The following is a 22,388-nucleotide window of genomic DNA, read 5'->3' as shown; positions in this document are numbered from 1 at the left end:
CCTTTTGTCGAATGGTGCCACACTCAAGAATCGTTTGTGTGAGGTCCGCCTAATGGAATCCCCAAGATCTTGTCCATGTCCACAGCCTAAAATATGTTATGCACAAGATATAAATTCCACGAATTCGAGTCTGATTCCAATAAGTCCGAGACTCGGTTTGAGAAAGCTGAGGATATCGGTCTAGCTGTAATAATTTTGAAATTTCCGCCATCTCTGAGCCATGGATCAACCCATATAGATGTGTTTGGCCCGTTACCTATCCGACGCCGTAGTCCAGCTTTGAGATAGGGAATGGTTTTTCAAATAAAAATCCACGTCATTGATGGTCGGTAGCCATTTCCAGCAAAGAGAAGATTTCCGTGAGGGAAGTACCGGGCAGCCATTATCCGTGACATAAGAAGGCTGGGAAGACCAAAGTACGCCACACTTGTTTCATGATAATTGCCGAGTTAAAAGCTAGTAAATCCCTAAACCCCTTGTTCTTTCGATTTGCATAATTCCTTCCACGAAACCCATGCCATGCCTTTATTGTCTCACTTACCCCACCAAAAGAGTCGAATGACTCGCTCGATTTCCGAAAGAAGTTCGTTGGGGGGGGGGGGGGGGGGAGGGGGGAACAACTCATGAAATAAGTTGGGATAGCTTGTAGAAATGATTTAATTAGCACTTCCTTGCCTTCTTGTGATTGCTGCTTTTTCACCCCAACCCTTTACACGAGTTCAGACCCGATCATGCAAATATGAGAAGATCTTTTTTTAGTCCGACCAATTAATGCAGGCATCCCCATATATCTATCGTGGCCGTCTACTACCTAAAATTTAAGGATTTGCTGAATAGCTTATCGTCGATCCAAGGGTGTCGCCGGACAAACACACATTGCATAAAATCTTCTATTCCAATAATAATTATCACTCTCGTACAATTATTTATGTAACATGATTTGGTGCATATTTCTACGTACAAAAGGTATTTATGCAAAACTAATTATTTATTTAAAACTTGAATCGTTTTCTTAAATCACATCGAACACATTTATTAAATTATAATTTGGAAATTTTTCTCAAAAAAAAATTATAATATGGAAAATAAAATAACTAGTATTGGTGAAAGTATGTGTGAAAAATGATATCAATTCTAATTTAAGTTGTATAGTTAATTAATTTAAAATTCGTATTCACCCGTGCGATGCACGGGGTGACATATTTTCAACTGGAAATACATGTCTGAAAAATAAATTTACGCATATATAAATTATTACGCTCATTGAATTTAAATTTACGCTCATTCAGCAATATTGAAGCAATATTGAAGCATCATGTTCTTCATAGTTACATCATAAGAATAATATTAAAATATTAGTATATCGTCAAAAATAAATCTTAAAGATAATAAAATTTGCACTGAGCATCCTAGGGACATGATTGAAAATAACATCGCACGGAGGAAATTATATAGAGAAGAAACACCTGCCAAAGAATAAGTTGTTAAAAAAAAGACATGTTACATGAATAATTGGTAAATATGAAAATATTTTCTACCTTCAAATTCGATAATAATTGGTAAATATGAAAATATTCTCTACCTTCAAATTCGATGAAATACTTCCTTGTACACGGCATTTCTAGTAACATTGGTGAGTTCACTCGAATCCAACTTGATGAATATCTTAATGCCACCTCTGCTCGTAACTCTGGACAGTGCAACATATAGTTGATCATGGCTGAAGACATGCTTAGGAAGATACAAACCAACATGCGAAAGAGTTTGACCTTGGCTTTTATTGATCGTCACTGCAAAAGAAACAATCAATGGAAACTGTCTTCTCTGAAATTTAATTGGCAGTCCGGTAGATGGTATTAAAGTCATCCGAGGAATGAACACCATGTCACCGATATTTTTTCCGGAAAGAGTTTTGCAACTCAGAACGTGAATGCTATTTCTAATAATTTGAAGTTTGGTCCCGTTACACAATCCTTTAGCTTGATCGATGTTTCTTATTAGCATAACGGGTGCACCAATCTTGAACTTCAACGCATGAGAACGAAGTTCGGAGCATCTTATTGTGTTGAGGAATTCAGTCGAATAAATTTCTGCACTATCCTCCATTGTTTGCTCGTCCCTAAACATACTATCTGAGCTCAGGTACACCTTCTCCTCTCCTGAAAGGAGAGACATTAAGTGATCGTTCACAAACTCGACGCATTCATTAGTTGGTGCAAGAATTGCTCTCCCTTGAAAATAATCTGGATCATATATGTTACTCAACAATTCGGGTAAACGAAATCCAGTAGGTCTCTGAATGGATCTTCTGAATCACCAATCAACATGTCATCGGGAATCACTATCGAAGCTTCACCATGATTTTGTTCCCCAACATCCTCACTACCAACCTTCACTATCCAGTCTCCAAATTCTTTTACCTCATCCACGTTAGATGGAGAAGAGCATGACTGCAATCTCCTGTTCTTAGTCAACTTCATGACACGACAGAAATTCCACAGCGAAGAGGAGTTTATCGTAGCATGTACTATATCCTGCCTTGATGCTTTGAGCACAACTGGTAAAATCTGCCTAAAATCTCCTCTAAAAACAACCACCTTTCCACCAAAGAGTTTGTCAACCTGTAATATTGACTTCATTGTCTTGTCAAGCGCTTCAAAACAGCATCTATGCATCATAGGAGCCTCGTCCCATATAATAAGTTTTGCCCTTATGAACAACTCCGCCTGTGGACTTTGTTGCGATATGCTACAGGTGGAACTCTCGTGTACATTTATGGGTAGTCCGAATCGAGAATGAGTTGTTCTTCCACCGGGGAGCAATAACGATGCTATACCACTCGATGCAACGTTAATTACAATCTCTCCCTTGGAACGAACTGCAGCCGAAAGAGTTTACCCATAGAAACGTCTTTCCCGTTTCACCATGGCCATATAGAAAGAACATTCCACCACAGTCATTGGATACAACATCCATGACTACATTATAAACCTTTGTTTGCACGTCTGTAATTCAAGCAAGACACCGTTAAAGTTCCCTACCCATTTCAAAGCGGTCGTAATCCAGTTCATCTAACACCAATATGTTTACTGTGTCATCCGCTGAGAATTCGATTGGAACTGGCATGGGCGCGTAATTTCGCAAGCTTTTACCATTGCTTTGCAATATCTTTTCTATTTCGGTGAGAGTATAGTTCTTCAAGCTTTCATCCGATATATGTAAATTTTCAAAAAAAAAAAAGGATAAATTATGTGCATTTAGTTCAAAACGACAATATTAAAAGGATGAGTAATATTTAAAATCTAATTGAATAATGTGTTATACAAATTGCCATACCTGGATTAGTACGAAGACTTTGTTGTTTGTAAGCAATACCCTCAGCCAAATCCAACCAACAACTTTGTCAAACATGTTCGGGCCGACTTAAGCTATTGGAAAGAAGCATAACTACAAATAACCTTCTTATATAATTCCTCGGTGCCCAAGTATTCACTTCTATTAATGAATATATGTATTCTTTGTCGTTATCTAATAAACCCAACACATAACATGCATCCCTGAACGTAGGATAGACGGTGTCAAAAACTTTTCTGATGTCCTCGTAGCACGTATATCCTCTCTGAATGTTAAGTAGCAATCTAAGGTATTAGTCTTTCACCTTTCTAGGGGGAACATTCGCAAGCCTACCAATAGAAAATCTTTTTTTCCTTGGCGCCCAAGTTCGAGAATCCTCTTCTAACCCAAGTTCGCAAACCTCCACATTGCCTCACATGCCGAAAGATATCTGCAGTCGTAGTACATCTTTATCTCATCACAAAGCTCAGCACCGCCATCTGTATTGCGTGTTTCATAAAATGCCGCCGTAACTCGGCCATGCCCCTTGTTTACGTATTTGAACATGTATTTGATTGACTTGTTCTGGTTGCATAACTCGATATTAATGTGAGATCGGTATTTACTCAACAATATACGATTGTACGGGACTACAAACCCATTGTCAAGAGTAGTCTTCTTCTTCGTAACTGTTCTGCCATCTTCCATTCTCATGTACACAGTAAAACCATCTGCATCTGATTCAGTGTGCTGCACAAATGGCCTTCGAAATCGCTTCGTGCAAACTCGATCCTTCATACAGGGAGATTTCAAATTCGCCTGACCGCACGATCCATGTATCATATACTTCTCCACTAACTGGTACATCTTTCGGTCGTTTACTTCGTCAGGATTTTCAGCACATATGATCCTATCAATTTCTTCTAGGTTATTGGGCTTATCGTCATTATGAAACTACAATAAAATATGTGCATGCGGTAGACCTCGTTTCTGAAATTCAATTAAGCATACATCTGCATAGAAAATATAAACATATGGTATTAAAAAAATATGCATTAATTTAGTTAAGGAAGCAATAAGTAGTTAAACTCACACATGAGCAAATTCTTTAATTTATATGAATGAAGTAAATGTATAATTATAAACTGAGATCTAATTAAATACTTACATGCTGTAATACGTCTGAATATACAACCTTTCTTGATTTTTGTCATCATACTATCGAGCTTCATCTTGAACACACGACAAAGAATGTCTGGCCGATCCTCCGGCCTGAGATTTGTATCTTTCAACACCCTTTGTATTTCTGGCCATTGAGGATTGCATGTGATGGCAATAAAGAGGGTTGGAGATCCAATCCAGTTACATATTTGAAGAGCATCAACGAAGTTGTTAAACATATACCTTGGACCTGCGATGAACGACCCTGGAATTATAATGCTTTGTCCAATTGATTTATCCTCAGTGTCTCCATTAAAAATATTTTCTTCGATACCCTTGTATATGTCAACCCTAAGTTGATCTTGATTGAACCTTATGAAATTCAACCTCTGTGACTCTACCATCGAAAATACATCAACACAGAACTGCTGAAATAACTTCTTAAAATGCAAAAGTAACAAATGTTATCAACGCCGTTTATGGATTAGATATGCAAAGAACTCTCGCATGCTTACCTTCCTCTATTTTCTATTATTAGCAAGCGAAGATTCTCTCAAACAGATATCGTCTCGATAATCATCTTCCCTGTAAGGAAATAAAAGAGGATACTGTAGAGGCAAGTAAAGAGGATGGAGCTCACTGATTCGTTGAAGCTTATTTGAGCGTGTCTCAGCTACAATATCCCTAAACGCATGTAACGAATCCAATACAATGCAATTGACCTGCTATTTTGTACAATGATTATACAAAATAAGTAAAATGTTACCAAAATAATACAAATATAAATATTTAATGACATAAAATCATTCTACAATAAATTACCTTGATAAAAATATTGAGTGGAGCCCGTAGCAAGTTCCTAGTACAATGCAAATTAACCTACAAATGAGGAATGCCAAAACATATAAGTTATACAAAATAAAGCTCATTATGTAAAATTGTATAAGATTTTATATAGTTACCTTCATATATGCCGAAAAACATCATTGTACCACATTATTTGTAGTTGGTTGTATCGCCAGATTCCGACGTGATCAAAATCCTTATGCCACTTCAACTATTAACTCTCGAGAGTGCGACATAGAGTTGTCCATGACTGAAAACATGTCTGAGCAAGTGCAATACTACATGGGAAAGAGTTTGTGTTTTAACTTTTATTGATTGTTATTGCAAAGGAAACCATCGCCGAAGACTGACGTTGCTAAAATTTAATAGGCGATGTAGAGTTGGACGGTACCAATATCATTTGAGCAATGAACGAACTATATGGTCAACATGTTTATCGGGTAGTGTCTTGCATTTGAGAACGTGTTTTCCCATATTAATAACCTGAAGCCTAGCTAGTTCCACTGCACGATCCTCTAGCCTGATCAATATTTTTTATGAGCATAACGGGAATACATCTTTTCAATGCAACCTAGGTGGAATTCTGGAGCACGATATGGTGTTGAGGAACTCGGATCTATGATATTAACTCCTCATTGTACACATTATCGGAATTCAAATAAACCTTCTCTTCTCCAGTTATGAGCGACAAAAAATGATCATTCACAAAACCGACACTTTCATTAGTCGATGCAATAATTGTTATGGCCTCAAAGTACTCAGGATTGAACAGGTTGCTCACCATATCCAGGTAAACAAACTCTATAAGATCAAAAAATGGATCTGTAGAATCACGGATAAGCATGTCATCAAAAATTTCAATTTCAAAATTATTTTATTAGTATTAGTCTTAGTCATAATCATCATACTAATACTAATATTAATATTAATATTACTACTAATACTAATACTATTACAAATACTTATACTAATACCAATACTAATATTAATAATAATACTAATACTACTACCAATACTAATACTTTAATGCTAATATTAATGTACTAATGCCAATACTAATGTACTGATACTAAAACCAATATCAATACAAATATCAATACCAAAACCAATACTCATACCAATACAAATATCAATACCAATTATTTTATTAGTATTAATCTTAATCATATTCCTCATACTAATACTAATATTAATACTAATACTAACACTAATATTAATACTAATACTAATACTAATATTAATACTACTACTAATGTTAATACGTTAATGCTAATATTAATGTACTAATGCCAATACTAATGTACTAATACTAAAACCAATAGCAAAAAAATAGCAATACCAAAACCAATATCATTACCATTACCATTACCATTACCTTTACCTTTACAAATATTAATACTAATCTGATAATAATACTATTACTATTAGTAATACTAATGCTACTGATAATCCTAATATGCTAATGTTAATGCTAATACCATTGTCAATATCAATTATAATCTTAATCATAATCCTAATGCTAGTGTTAATGCTAATCCTAATCCAAATACGTTAATACTAATGTCAATCCTAATATGCTATTATTCACATTAATCCTAATACGCTAATGCTAATATATTAATGTTAATTCTACTTCTACTTCTAATGTTAATGGTAATCCTAACCCTAACACTAATTCTAATGCTAATCATAACCAAAATTACAATCCTAATATTAATTCTAATCATAATTATTCATAATCTTAATCCTAATCATAATTATAGTCCTAATCATAATGCTAATCTTAATTTTAATGCTAATTCTATTAATAATAATAATACTAATCATAGTTCTTATCCTAAAAATACACATATGCTAATGCTACCGCTAATCTTAATACTAATTATATTATGCTAATGTTAATGCTAATGCTAATCCTAATCCGAATCCTAATTCTAATTATAATGCTAATATTAATACTAATTCTACTAATTCTAGTCATAATGCTAATCATAATACTAATATTCATACTAATAGTAAAATCCTAATGTACCTAATGCTAATGTTAATCCTAATGCTAACACTAATACTAATATTAGTATTAATACTTATATGATAATGCTAATTCTAATTATAATTCTAATTCTAACATGCTAATGCTAATATGCGGCTTAATCCCACTTTGCACCCTTGAAATATGCCATTTTGGCACTTTGCACCCTCGAAATAAATTAATAGTACTTTGCCCCCTCGAAACATAATAAATCATGCATAATGCATCCCAAATGAATGTTTAAAGCTAATAAATGTAATTTAATATTTTTAGTGGTAGTTTTTAGGATGACAAATGTCAAATAATTTTTTTTTATTCATCAATCATTTTGAAACTATAAAGTCCATAAATAAAAATACATCTCATCAACTTATTTAAAAATTATATTTTTTATCCCAATAAAATATTTTACGAAAAAAAGAATCCTTCATCTATTTCGTTATCAAGTTATCTGAAAATCATATTTTTTTTCCAAATATTTTTACTTCATATTTCCACCAGTTACAATAAAAAAATCCATCAATCGAATAATTTAGTGATAAAATTTTATTTTAGTTTATTTTGTAAGAAAATATAGTTTTTTCCAATAATCAGGTGTTTTTTTTTCCCGCACTTTTCGCGCTCGAAATTAGGTTGGAGGTTGAAGAAAATAATAATTTATGTATTATTTTGCATCCCTGATAAAAAAAAAACAATAAAAAAATTTCCTTCATTATTCAGTTCAGGGTGCATTGTGAATAATTTATTGTGTTTTGAGAGTGCAAAGTGCTATTATTGTTTTTCAAGGGTGCAAAGTGCCAAAAGGCTCAATTTCAAGGGTGCAAAGTGGAATTAAGCCGCTAATATACTAATGTTGATCGTAATTCCAATTCTACTGCTAATGCTTATGCTAATCATAAACATAATCCTAATGTTGATGCTAATCTAAATATGCTAATGCTAATGATAATGTTAATGCTAATACTAATATTAATTCTAATACTAATCCTAATTTTAATGTTAATTCTAATTCTAATCATAATCCAAATACTAATGCTAATATTAATCCTAATCGTAATCCTAATGTTGATGCTAATTCTAATTCTAATACTAATCATAATCTTAATCCTAATACCAATCTTAATCCAGATAGGAATACTAATACTAATATTAATTCTAATTTTAATTCTAATTATAATTCTATTACTAATACTAATCCTAATTCCAGTGTTAATCCTAATATACTAATGATTATCCCTAATATGCTAATGTTAATAGAATATATTTATGTTAGTATTCTAATATTAATCGTAATCCTACTACTAATCCTAATTTTCATATTAATCATAATATACTAATGCTAATGATAATACTAATGTTAATCATACTCTTAATCCTAATGCAAATCCTTATTATTATCAAAACCGTAATCCTAATCCTAATGCTAGTGTTAATTATAATATTACACTTAATTCTAATCATATACAAATATTAATTATACTACTACCAATACTAACACTAACACTAACACTAACACTAACACTAACACTAACACTAACACGTAACACTAATAGTAGCACTAACACTAACACAAATATTTGTACTAATACTAAAAATACTAATACTAATACTAATTATACTATTATTTATACTAATATCAATATAATACTAATATTGATACTAAAACTAATACTAATACTGATACTGATACTAATATTAATCCTAATATTGATAATAATTCTAATACTTAATAGTAATACTTATACTAATATTATTACCATTACAATATTACTATTGCTCATACCATTACTAATATTATAACTCATATTAATATTAATTATAATCTTAATACTAATTGTAATGATGACTCTATTCATAATCCTGATCATAATACTAATACAAATACAAATACAAATAGGAATACTAATGGTAATACTGACCTAATTATAATACTAATATTAATATTAATACTAATCACAATTCCAATCTTAATCATGATATTAATATTAATTTTGATCATAATCTTAATACTAATCCCAATCATACTAATAATAATACTTATACTTATACTCATACTCATACTTATACTAATACTCATACTAATACTAATACTAATATTAATATTAATAATAATATCAATACCAGTACCAATACCAATACCAATATCATTATCAAACCAACAACAATATTTTGAATAATTATTGTTTGATTAACCAAATCAACACCATGAAATACGAAACGAAAAATATTCAAAACAAAGGAATTTGGCATATAAATAAATTTGCCACAAATAAATAATGGGTTTTTTCATATCGAAAAAAATAATAAATAAATTGCTTCGCATGGATCGTTGATTGTACACAAACTAAAATATGAGAAAGAAAAAAAAATTAAAAAGAAGACACATGGTATGAAATTGGTACACAAAAAATTGAAACGGAATTGTAAACATAACCGAAAGTACACATATTTCTGGGTAGTAAACATTTGATTGTCAATATATAAGCTGTCCGTCTTGATCATATCTACAAAAACATATACAATTAAAAAAATTGTTATATATGACTGCAAATATAAAAAATTATTCAACTATATTGAAACAAAAAACCCAATCTTTTAACCCATAACAAATCATTTAAAACAAAATCTTAACAAAGTTTACATTTATTTGTTTAATTCATTTCCATTGTTTAACAAAGTAAGATATATGTAAACCGGTGATGCTATTAGAATGTATACGTTCGAAATACTATTAAAATTTGACAAACTTTTATAAGGATTAAAAAAATGGATAAAAAAATAAGGATTAAAAAAGCTACTTATATTTTACTAAACATATTTTTATTTGTGATTCAAAATAAATATAAATATTATCATAATAATGTAAACAAAATCTTTGTTTTTTATGACAATTGCTATCAAAAATTTCTATGAATTATGTAACATATTAGTATAACGATAATTTGCATTAATACCAATTTGTTAGCTTTCATGAAATACCTCATGACCAAGAAGTATGTCATTATTCTAGTTTGCATCATTATAAATGGTGATACACATTTTATACATTCAATGGCAAATAGTGAATAGTATAATTAGTGTATTATATAAAAAATAAGTCACATTATTATATAATAGCAAACATTCGATATAAAAACAATTATAAAATAGCGAAAATATTGGAAATTACTAATTACTATATCTTGTTAATATCTATATTATAACAGCAAAAAGTCAAATTATTATAAAGAAAAAACAAAAAAAAAGGGCAATACGGCATTGAAAAATATAATATTTATCTACCGGAAAAGAATTTATTATGTAATGATTTTAAATCAATCTCGTTTCTATATATGAATGTTGACTAATATATTTCCTAAATTTTATATTAAAATTTTTAGCAATAAGTATGTATGAATTTTTTTTTTTTAATTTAGTGTGAGTGTGAGTCAAAAATAAATTCTTAAAAAATAGTATATATTGATTTTAAAAGAATCTCATTTTACAAAATTTTGTAACGTAGAAATATACTACTATTTTTTAATGTACGTATAAATATATATATATATATATATATATATATATATATATATATATATATATATATATATATATATATATATATATATATATATATAATTTTCTTCAGCTTTAAATTTGAGCACGACATATTTCATAAAACAATAGACACAAATTATCAATTTAATTATAATAATCAAGAGCAAGATTAAAACATAAAATAAATTATAAATTAGAATGTCCTAACGCTATTAAACTCCCAACATTAAACAAATTTCATCAAAAGAAAATTCCAACAAAAATTTCAATGAAACAAAAAAAATATATTTAAGGAGTAAATCTTCTTCTTGACTTGCACAATGCACTTCAATGACGTTTTTGTTGGGATAAACAAAAATTGCGTGATTTTTCCACGAATAAATCTCAAAGAATTTTTTTTTTTTTTGCCAATGTATCCAACAACATCTCCAAGATGCTTGGATATGTGCTACATGGAAATTGATCAATTAACAACATATTATTAATTACACATTAGTTATAGAAAATATAACAAAACAAAATATGAATATAACCTTTGATTTTTGAACTTTCAAGATGTAGTCGCACTTTTTGCAAATTCACAGAACTTTTCCATATCCGATATCAGTCGCGTAAAATACATGACTTAACAACGTCCATATCTACAGATCATGGTTATCGGATCGTAAAAATATCTCGTATCGTTTTGCTCCACGTCTCGTATCGTATCGTTATCGTACCGTATCGTAAGATATTTAACCAACTATTAAAATAGTAAAAAATATATCTACATTATAAACATACTATAAATATGTAAAATTTAATATAACTACTTATTTCAAAATAGGTATAAATTCAAGTTTCAACATCATATTATAAAATATGACAAAAATCATATATGTTCATCAAATAACATCATTTAAGAGCTAGGGTGTTTGGCTAGGGTTATAAGATGTTAGAACGAGCTTATAAGATGTTTAAGAGCTATTCCAGTGTGTTAGGTAATTTTTTTTCAAAAAATCTTAAAAAATCAAAATATTATATGCTACTCGAGAGCAAATAAGATTTTTTTTTAAAGTACCTTTACCCCACCTATTTATTTAAGATCTTATAATGAGTAAAATAGCTTGTAAGATCACTATCCAAACACTTGAAAAAAATAATTTTTAAAGTAAGACGTAACAACTTATCAGCTCTTAAAACAGCTTATCAGATGTAAATAAGCTTAGCCAAATTCTCCCTAAGTTCAAATCCGAATACCTAATTTCTAAAATATTCGATATCCCATAATTTTGAATATCAGTGTCACTTAAATCGTCCTCATCTACCAATTTTAAACGATTGCATTCATCATCATCAATCGCAAAATCCAGCAAAAAAACGCCTCGAATTGGTCTTGAATCGCAAGAATCTATAGCAATTGAATTAGGGTTGTAATATTGTGAGGATTGATGAAGAAAATGAAGAGAAATGTGTGAATTAGGGTTGGGATATTGAAGAAATCTGTTCTAAACCATTTTTTAGAGCAGTTGACTGCATTTCTTGTTTTTTTTCTTCGTTTTTTTCATTTTTTTAAATATCGTAAATATCGTATCGTACCGTGATACAGCGATACGATACGATATCTCGCGATATTTAACGGTATTTATCAATAGGCGATACATAACCCGAGTCGTATCGTTTTGATTGGAACCATACCGTATCGCGATATATATCGCGGTATATCGCGAGATTAACTACCATGCTACAGATCATTAAAAAATGTTAGAGATATATACTTATGTAAAAATAACAAATAATATAATGCAAAGTTAATTTGGAGCAAATAATTATCATGTGCATCGAAACCAATAAATCATAATGATCTATTTTGTCGAGAAAAAAAATGTACACCGAAATATGAATTTCAATATAATTATCAGAAGAAAAAAACAGAAAAACTAAAAAGAGAAACCAAGAATAAAAAATACTCCCTCCTCTCTCTCTCTCTCTCTCTCTCTCTCTCTCTCTCTCTCTCTCTCTCTCTCTCTCTCTCTCTCTCTCTCTCTCTCCCTCTTCTCTCTCCCTCTTCTCTCTCTCTCTCTCTAACTGGATTTTTTTTGGTGGTGATGAATTTTGTGGTATGAGATTTTTTGGTTGTATTTATGCGATAAAAACGTAAATAATATGTAAAAAAACGAAAATAATTAATTAACATTAAAACAAAGATTTTCAAGATTGAATGTTTGAATTTGAATTTTAAAATAAATTAAAGTACATGTTTAAATAAGGAAAACCCGAAACCAATATAAGTAATGATATGCTTCAATTTTGCTAAATCACACACACACACATATTATATATATAACTAATGATATCTAGAAATAAATTAATATCGTTTCTATAATTATAGAAATTATATATATTGTAATTGATATTAATTGACATTCTTGTATAAGATATTATGAAATATGGAAAAGACATAAATTAAATTAATACACAAAATAATAATATCTTATATAAAGTTGGTAAGTTTTAATTAATATGCATCTATTATCGGTAATTGCATTAGATAAATAATTAATGTGTGTATATTAATATTGTGATTATAATGGAACAAAAAATGCCACATTAGATATGAGGTGGATACCACATAGATATGCCACATGTCGATTTCTTAAGCTATGAGGGTTTCAATTTATATATTACATAGATATATTTATTGTTTATAAAAAAAGAAACTCATTAACCAATAAAAATACACTATTTTGACATGTATGAGAGATAAAATTTGAAACAAAAAATGTGGAATTATTTCATTAATAATATGGGTGATTCTTGTAAGTGAGTTATTTTTGCAATTAATATAATATTGTGCATAAAATTTACTCAATTGTGAAATTATAAAAATTGCAATTAAGTCCTACGTTTTTTAAATCAAAATATTGTTTATAAAAAAAACTCATGAACCAATAAAAAGACATTATTTTGACATGTAGGAGAGATAAAATTTTAAAATCAATAATGTCAAATTAATTAATTAATAATATAGATGATTATGATAATTGGGGTTTTTTTTGCAATTAATATAATATTGTGTATAAAATTTAATTAACCCAAAAAAAGAATTAACGTATTTATTATGAAAAAATGGATTAAAAAAGGAAACTAAATAACCAATAAAAAGACACTATTTTGACATGTAGGAGAGATAAAATTTAAAAATTAATTATGTGAAATCAATTACATAATAATATGGTGATTATGGTAAGTGGGGTTATTTTGAAATTAATAATAAAATGTGGACTCAATTTTTTCTTCTCAAGTGGATAAATTTTATTGTGTATCTTAGTTTTATATATAATATAGATATTTTATTAATTTTATATATCTATATCTATATCTATATAGGAGAGTATATATATATATATATATATATATATATATATATATATATATATATATATATATATATATATATATATATATATATATATATATATATATATATATATATATATATATATATATATATATATATATATATATATATATATATATATATATATAAAACGGATTAGGGAAAAAACAATATAAATTTCAAACATGTTAATTACACACTATTATATATAATGGTTATGCTTTTTGAACATTTAAAATTGCTTATAAAAATAACGGAATCTATTGTTTAAATATGTATATTGATTCTATTGATTTAACGGATTCTTTTATTTAAAAATAAGTGATATATATTGTGACTATTTTTGTAATATATTATAATTGTTTTATCGTTTCTACATATTTACATATTTATTTAATTATCTTATGGGTATTCGTTTTCGTGTGGATGCGCACAATGATGTTAATGCTATACAATGCTCTTTCAACATGATAAATAAAACACTAAAAAAATGGAAATTATTTATAAATCGATGCAACTCATATTATTAATAATAAAACTTTAAGGGGGGCGAAGACATATCATATCGTTGGAAAGGCTGGGTCGTGCCACACCTCAAGTACATCATCCCATTGATTAAAAAAAAAAATACGTGTTGCCGCAAACCATGTTATGTGCGTAACAAAACTCTGTCCAACCCTTAGTCAACAACATATACATTTTTCCATGTTTTTGGCGCGAAGATACCGCAACTTGAAAATGATTTCCCTCCTCGTATCGAATATTGATAGTAGACAATCCGGTCAACCGAGAAGCCTCAACAAAAGCATTCTTTAAAGGCTACATATAAAATTGAATGAAGAAATCAGATACAAAATAAAGCAATAATTCATTGTTACACTAAAAAATAGACTATGATGAATATACCATTGCCTGTAGGTGATACCAATGCAATTCTTTTTCAAGAATTCTCTCCATATCTCTGAAACAGAAAAAAAAAAAAGTATGTGGAAAAGTTGAAGAATGTACATCATGTTGAATGTTAATTTATAGTAGAGTTAGGGAATATAAAAAAGGTAACAAAAAAAGAAATTAATATAAATTGATGTAATTACCTATTTTATCTATACTACTTTAAAAATAAACATGTAGGAGAAATAAAATTTAAAAATCATTATTGTGAAATTAATTCATTAATACTATGGGTGACTATGGTAAGTTGGGTTATTTTGAAATTTACAATAATATGTGATATATGTGGTGGAACATAATTGCATTTCAGTCCCACGATTTTTTTAATGAAAATATTATAATAAAAAAAAACTCATTAACCAATAAAAAGACACTATTTTGCCACGTAGGATAGATGAAATTTGAAAATTGGGTTTTTTTGGCAATTAATATAATATTGTGCATAAAATTTAATTAACCCAAATTAAGTGGAATGTCCATTTATATATTTACGTTTTTTAATATGAAGCAATGGATTAAAAAGGAAAATCAATAACCAATAAAAAGACACCATTTTGACATGTAGGAGAGATAAAATTTAAAAATCATTATTGTGAAATTAATTCATTAATACTATGGGTGACTATGGTAAGTTGGGTTATTTTGAAATTTATAATAATATGTGATATATGTGGTGGAACATAATTGCATTTCAGTCCCACGATTTTTTTAATGAAAATATTATAATAAAAAAAAACTCATTAACCAATAAAAAGACACTATTTTGCCATGTAGGATAGATGAAATTTGAAAATTGGGTTTTTTTTGGCAATTAATATAATATTGTGCATAAAATGTAATTAACCCAAATTAAGTGGAATGTCCATTTATATATTTACGTTTTTTAATATGAAGCAATGGATTAAAAAGGAAAATTAATAACCAATAAAAAGACACCATTTTGACATGTAGGAGAGATAAAATTTAAAAATCATTATTGTGAAATTAATTCATTAGTAATATGGGTGAATATGGTAAGTTGGGTTATTTTGAAATTTATAAAATATTATGGACTCAATCTCCTCAATTAGAAAACTTTGATTGTGTATCTTAGTTTTATATATAATATAGATTCATTTATTAAATATGGGGTGGTTAGAGCAATTCTAATGGGATTATCAAATAGGTTATTCAAATCTTTAACCACCATTTATTTATTGTGATGTAAATATACTTGCTCGAAATAGAGTTATAAAAAAATGTCTATTTGACAAAACCCCCCTCATTGAATTTTTACGCAGGGTCTTCACAAATAAGCCCATCGATGGATACGTATTCATAAGGAGATCCAGACAATAAACTCATTTACAAATTAGTCCACACATGGTCTAGATTTTTGTAAAAGACTAAAGTAGCCCCTCAGACTTTAATATGCTCCAATTTCATCCTTAATTTAGTTTAACATCAATTTGACCCCAAATTTTACAAATTATTCAATTTCGACTCAAAACACATTTTTATGGACAAATTCGTTCGTCACCGCCGTTGACCGCCAGTCTCCGGCGTTGACTTTTTTTTTTTCCTTCAGGATTTTTCGCCGATCTCCGGCGTTGATTTTTTTTTTTTTCTCTTGATTTTTCTGCCACCGGTTTTCGGTGTGGACCGGCGGTCAACGCCGGTCTCCGGCGATGACATTTTCGATTTTTTTTTTCTTTCTTTCTTTCTGTAACATCTTTTTTTTCGTTTAAACATTAATATTGTTGTGATTGACAGTAATATAGAAATTAACATACTACATTTTAACACAGTAATATTGTTATATTAATCTCTAGCACATCTTATATATAAAACGAAGATATTTTGACCTATAACCCTAAACCTAAATCTAGGGGTAATTTTGTCAATAACTATATCAACAGTTCTTTTTTTTCTTTGTTCTGTGCCCATACCTTTTGGGGGTTGTCTAGGGTCCGAGAGGGTCTGTACTACTCGGACCCAAACGAATAAATCTGGTGCGTTGAAAATATTAAATAAATAATTATAACCGTTGATTTGAAGTACGATCCAAGTATAACTCAGTACGAACCTAGGTATTTATTAATTTTAGTACGAACCTAGTAAAATTAGATCGTACACATATCGTACTTCATCGTACTCCATCGTACTTCATGTAAAATTACTATATTACCATTACACAATTAAACTAGAGAATTAAAAAAATCAATAATATATTAAAACGTAAAAGCTGTTAATCTTTTTCCTCAAAAGTCAAATCTCAGCCCTAATTACCAATTAACATTTCTTATCCAATACAATCCTTCGAGAAAATTACTGGTGGCCAAGAGACTGGTTCATCGTTTGCCCCGACTCTCAATCTTCATCGTTTCGAGAAAATTCTTCGAGAAAATTACTGTAAGTGTTCATCCCCGACTCTCAATCTTCTCCGATGGCCAAGAGACTGATTCGGATTGGTGGATGATAGATGGAATTATTGGGTTATTCAATGCGGCTCGGGATTCATAACCGATTGAAAAACGATATACATTTAGATTTCGTACTTTTTATTGTGAATCGTCTCTTCGAATCACTACCGGAGAAATCGAAGACTTCCGCAAAGGTATCACTGAAATTCTTGTTAATTATTTCTTTTGTTTTCACAGTAAATTGCTTTCTTTGTAGATTAATGGAACTCTAAAATGGTAAAAATTAATGCAAAAAAATTCAGAGCTCTATATAGGTGGTTTTTTTTTTGTTGATAAAAAGTGTGCTTTCACAATTTTAGACTTCAGGTTATTTTAGTTATTCTTGTTTGAATTGAAAGTCTGGAACTGGAATTTCGTATCTGTAGTTGATGTATGCATTTGGAATTTCGTAGACTTTGTTTACTTTTGAGGATTGGGACGATTTCTAAGCTGGGGATCTAGAGCTCGATTTATGGGGTATAATATTCTTATGACTAATGAATTGGAGTTCCTTTGAAACTCTAGTTTGAACTACAATTTGATCAATTTCTGTTGTATATAGTATTAATGGAATATACTTTCATTCATTGTATACATTGTTTTCTCCATAGAAATATACTATTGACGGGCCGTAAATTGATCATACACTGCCTAGGGGACAACAGAGTCTTGTAACAGTCTTGTAACATGGGTATTGGCATATATATATATATATATATATATATATATATATATATATATATATATATATATATATATATATATATATATATATATATATATATATATATATACCGAGAAAGCCGATGTTTATAGTTTCGGAATGCTCTGCTTCGAGCTTCTAACGGGGAAAGTTCCCTAATTTACGACCGAGTTTTTCCTCTATATGTAGGGTTTTACGGTACATCAAGAAAATCCTCGTCATAAATCCGGACCACGGCCACCCTGACTCTCCGCCGCCACTAGTGGACTACTGCGACATGGAGGCAGGGTACTTGAAGAAGTTTCCGGAAAAGGGGGCGCGGGGGTTTTGGCCCCCCCGGTTCTGCAGATCCCGTTTCAGATGTTCACGTACAAGATAGTGGAGAAGGAGAAATTCTACTCCAAGAAATGGGAGATTCATAGGCCAGCTTCGATGTTTGACGAAGATCATAATATGGACGATTTCTTGCTTGCGCCGAGCGATCGGAGGTCCGTTTGTTCGGAGATTATCGACACCAAGAATTCCGGCATTGCTGTGGATATGAGGTCCGTTATTTCCGAGATTCCGCAACGGAAAATGCACCCGTTGGATCAGAGCTCGTTTGGTTTGGAGAGTCCTAGGAGGAAACTTTCGAGTAAATCGTTTAATCTGGAGAGGAGAACCGACCAGAATTTCACTAGTCGGGAGCTGAGAGAGGTTCTTGATAAAGCGATTATAGCATCCAAAGTAGCGGAATCTTCTCAGTTAGTGACGAAAGTGACAGGAGCAGAAAGCGGAGAGTACCGAGATTCTTGAAAAGAAACAGTCTTTGAGACCAATAGTTGACCAAAAAACGAAATCTTTGGAGGGGGAAATGATACTGCGGCCCACGAAATCGGAAATTAAGCGAGATTCCGGAGAAGATAGTGAAGAATGGAGAATCTATAAAGAACACCGTTGAAAAAACCGAGGAAAAAACCGAGGAAAAAACTGGCAAGACAACTGTGATCATTAAACAGATGAAAGATGTAATAAAGACCAAGAAAATGGAAGGTTTGCTCTTTTCTTCCATTTTGTTGTCATAATTTCTACGTCGAAATGTAGTAAAATATTCTAAATAGAATTTCTGATTTTGTTTACTCAGAAACCCGAAACAGGAAAACGAGGTCCGTTTTCTCCGCAGCTTCATCTCCAGCGAGAGCTTTCGGCCAATCAGAAGCACCGAAAAACGAGCCGATCAGAATGAAGAAGAAAACTATGTCCGTTTCTTCGCCAGCTTCTTCTCCGTCTAGGGTTTTCAGAAAGTGCAGCCAATCAGAAGCATCACCGAAAGACGATTCGCCGTCAAGAATGATGATGAAGAAGAAGAAAAGTGCACCCGTTTCTTCGCCAGCTTCTTCGCCTTCCCGAACTTTCGCCACGTGCGCTTCTCCTTCGCCGAGACAAGTGTCGGCCTGTCATTCGTCGATGGAGAATAATTCTTCTTCGTCGCCACTGGACCCGTTCGGGCGGTGCTCGAGACTCGGTAGACAGACCTCACTTCCGGACGTGACTGTGGGCCCACAAAGACCTCATCTAGATCGTGTTTCGTCTCATGTAGCATAGTTTTTTTTTTTGTCTGAACTACACAAATGTAATATGTTTTAAGGAAGAAAGAAAGAAAAAAGGCAATGCAGTTTAATCCGGTTTAGGGGGAGTGTTAGAAAAGCCATGATTTGTTCATATTTTGAGTATATTCCTTTTTAATTTTTTAATTTATTATTTTTTTTTCAGTTTGTATATTTTCGAAATGAAAGTAAAATTTTGGGATTGATTTCTTTCAAAAGCATAAAGATGAACATGATCATGTGATTCATATACAATCATAAACTAAAATCAAGAATCGGATTTGAGTTCAAAACTATATACAAACATAAACTCGATCACATGATCGATCGACAGATTACATTGGTCGAAAAAACCGATCTTTTCCACTGCAATACAGCATATAAAGTTTCTCATAGTAGCTCCTTGCAAGAATTCGGCATTCATTAATAGCATTGGGAAATTGCCGTTTAATTTCAGAAACGGGTTTCTTTAATCGAAGCTCCGGATCCCCATCGATCAAACACTTCGCCAAATCACGTCCCCTAATATATTAAAAAAAAATTAAAAAAAAATCACTAACATCATTTTCGGTCATTATATTTATAAGACGACCAAATAAATAAATAAAATACAAATACGAAAGCAGAAGTAACTACCCCATCATCACGAAATGGCAAAGTGATTCTCGTGTATATATATACTTGGTGTCGGTAAAGCGCACAAACGGCATTCATACAAAGCTCTTCGTCTTCTTCAAAGGCATCGAGCATGTGGGCCCCACACGTCCATGTTTTGCTCCTCCATTTTGGATTTTTTTCATCAATATTAATATTTTCGTTAATTGGCGAAACCTCGTCTTCATTGTCGGAATCATTGATTTCTATAGCCAAATTTGTATTATCTGCACACGAATCATATTACTTTACTCAAAATAAAACATCTTCGAACCAACAAATTAAAATCGAAAAAAAAAAGCAACATAAATATGTTAATCCTACACTCTTATAGATACCATCAATTTTTATTTTTATTTTCGAAAAAACATAAATAAAAACAGAGTTACAATAATGAAAAATAACTCAATTTAATTATCATCGTTAAGGTAGTTAGCTTACAAGTTATTTAGGAGCATTTTAACAGCCACAATTGTACCATTCTGGTTTTCTGTACAATTCATGGAATGGAATCTCAATTGTCGACCTCTCGTACTGACAAAAACCGACAAACTAGAACACCGAGTATGGTGTGAACTGTAATTAATCTTTAACACGCAATCCTTCAATAAGCCCAACTCCAAATAGATTGTTAAGAAAAATCAATCAAACACGTAGTTCTAAGTAAATTAATTGAAGAAATTAATTGATAAACCGATAAAACAACCGTCTAAATCTTTGATAACCCCAGAAACATTGTCAAATTTGTTTTCCTGTCCACAATAACTCTATGAAACACAATTATATATGGATTTGTCCAATTCAAGAATTAGAATACACACAAAAATTAAAACCCTACACCTTAACTTTCTTGTTTTCCTTAATTCGTAGAGAAGAGAAGAAAGATTATACCTCGACTATATCCCCGCAGGAAAAGAACGATTGATGAAGATGATTTTTATTTTTATTGATGATGATGGCGACGAGATTTGTTTTTTTCTCTTTTTTTAGACGATGAATAAACAAAGAAAAAAAAAAAAAGGATTGAAGAGATTAGGGTTTAATGAGAATAATAAGATCGTAATAATTAGATTGTAATAAGCTTTTAAATTATTGATTTTCTAATTATATTTTTTATTTTATATAAAAAGGGTTTTTATGTAATTTCATCTGTAATTCAGGGTTCGTACTTTTTTTTACTGGGTACGTACTAATCCTACGTGGCGCATTCTTATTGGTTTCGTACGGTCCGAGTAGTACAGACCCTCTCGGACCGTAGACAGCCCCTACCTTTTGCCCGCATATCCGGTCAGTTATTTTGGAGCAGTTTTCCAGAACGTTTTCCTACAACTTCCCCACAATCCCACGTAATCCTCCACTACATACCGAATGAAATGCCATAAAAACAAAGGAACGTAGAGCTCCAGCCTAATATCCATGACGGGTGTCTTCGTCGCCATCTGTAATCTTTTGCTGCAGATCCTTCGACGGCTGACTCTGGAAAACCCTAACCGTAAAATATGTCTCACTCTCATACATTTCAGTCGATACATCTTTTGATATTATTCTTTTTGTGATGTTGCTGCTATTTTCTAATGATTTAATTTTTTGAATTCTGGACCCCAAAATATTACGCGTTTCGCTGCCCCATTAATTCTTTACAGTTTTCCTTTATCATGAACTTTTTGGATTTTGCCCCTTCTTGGATTGTTTTTAGTGTCTGTTTGGTTACATTGTGGAGCAAAATATGAGGTCTTAAGGTTACAACATTTGTATGCACACCTAT

The 22,388-nt window shown here is 30.8% G+C and overlaps 2 protein-coding genes and 2 long non-coding RNA genes across 4 annotated transcripts; 2 read left to right on the top strand and 2 right to left on the bottom strand.

Moving 5' to 3' along the window:
• Positions 1-1,584: 1,584 nt before the first annotated feature.
• Positions 1,585-4,898, bottom strand: LOC105950326 (uncharacterized). Its single transcript, XM_088822751.1, has 6 exons — positions 4,502-4,898; positions 4,317-4,346; positions 3,755-4,256; positions 3,042-3,202; positions 2,318-2,878; positions 1,585-2,159 (listed from the first exon to the last, which is right to left on the bottom strand). Exons 1-6 carry the CDS (start codon positions 4,896-4,898, stop codon positions 1,585-1,587), a joined length of 2,226 nt encoding a protein of 741 aa, XP_088678877.1.
• A 12,557-nt stretch (positions 4,899-17,455) lies between these two features.
• On the top strand, positions 17,456-18,357 carry LOC148768056 (uncharacterized). The gene is made up of 3 exons (XR_016033634.1): positions 17,456-17,835; positions 18,094-18,157; positions 18,292-18,357. It is a non-coding gene; the product is annotated as an uncharacterized LOC148768056 (long non-coding RNA).
• Positions 18,358-19,151: 794 nt separating this feature from the next.
• On the top strand, positions 19,152-20,171 carry LOC105963504 (uncharacterized). The gene is made up of 2 exons (XM_012987910.2): positions 19,152-19,415; positions 19,507-20,171. Exons 1-2 carry the CDS (start codon positions 19,382-19,384, stop codon positions 19,965-19,967), a joined length of 495 nt encoding a protein of 164 aa, XP_012843364.2. The 5' UTR covers positions 19,152-19,381; the 3' UTR covers positions 19,968-20,171.
• A 19-nt stretch (positions 20,172-20,190) lies between these two features.
• On the bottom strand, positions 20,191-20,910 carry LOC148768055 (uncharacterized). Its single transcript, XR_016033423.1, has 2 exons — positions 20,606-20,910; positions 20,191-20,491 (listed from the first exon to the last, which is right to left on the bottom strand). It is a non-coding gene; the product is annotated as an uncharacterized LOC148768055 (long non-coding RNA).
• Positions 20,911-22,388: the final 1,478 nt, after the last annotated feature.

The sequence above is a fragment of the Erythranthe guttata genome, chromosome 9, assembly GCF_056151865.1.
Source record: "Erythranthe guttata isolate IM_541 chromosome 9, IM_541, whole genome shotgun sequence".
NCBI classification, from domain to species: domain Eukaryota; kingdom Viridiplantae; phylum Streptophyta; class Magnoliopsida; order Lamiales; family Phrymaceae; genus Erythranthe; species Erythranthe guttata.
Note: the sequence above shows the minus strand (reverse complement) of the source record. Positions and strands in the feature narration are given on the sequence as shown.

Coding starts and splice junctions, on each gene's coding strand:
- LOC105950326 (XM_088822751.1), bottom strand. CDS start 4,898: ATGGTAGAGTCACAGAGGTTGAATTTCATAAGGTTCAATCAAGATCAA. Junction 2,879..3,041: donor TTACGACCGCTTTGAAATGG/GTAGGGAACTTT, acceptor TTTCGGCTGCAG/TTCGTTCCAAGGGAGAGATT. Junction 2,160..2,317: donor TCCCGATGACATGTTGATTG/GTGATTCAGAAG, acceptor CTCTCCTTTCAG/GAGAGGAGAAGGTGTACCTG.
- LOC105963504 (XM_012987910.2), top strand. CDS start 19,382: ATGAAAGATGTAATAAAGACCAAGAAAATGGAAG. Junction 19,416..19,506: donor AAAGACCAAGAAAATGGAAG/GTTTGCTCTTTT, acceptor TTGTTTACTCAG/AAACCCGAAACAGGAAAACG.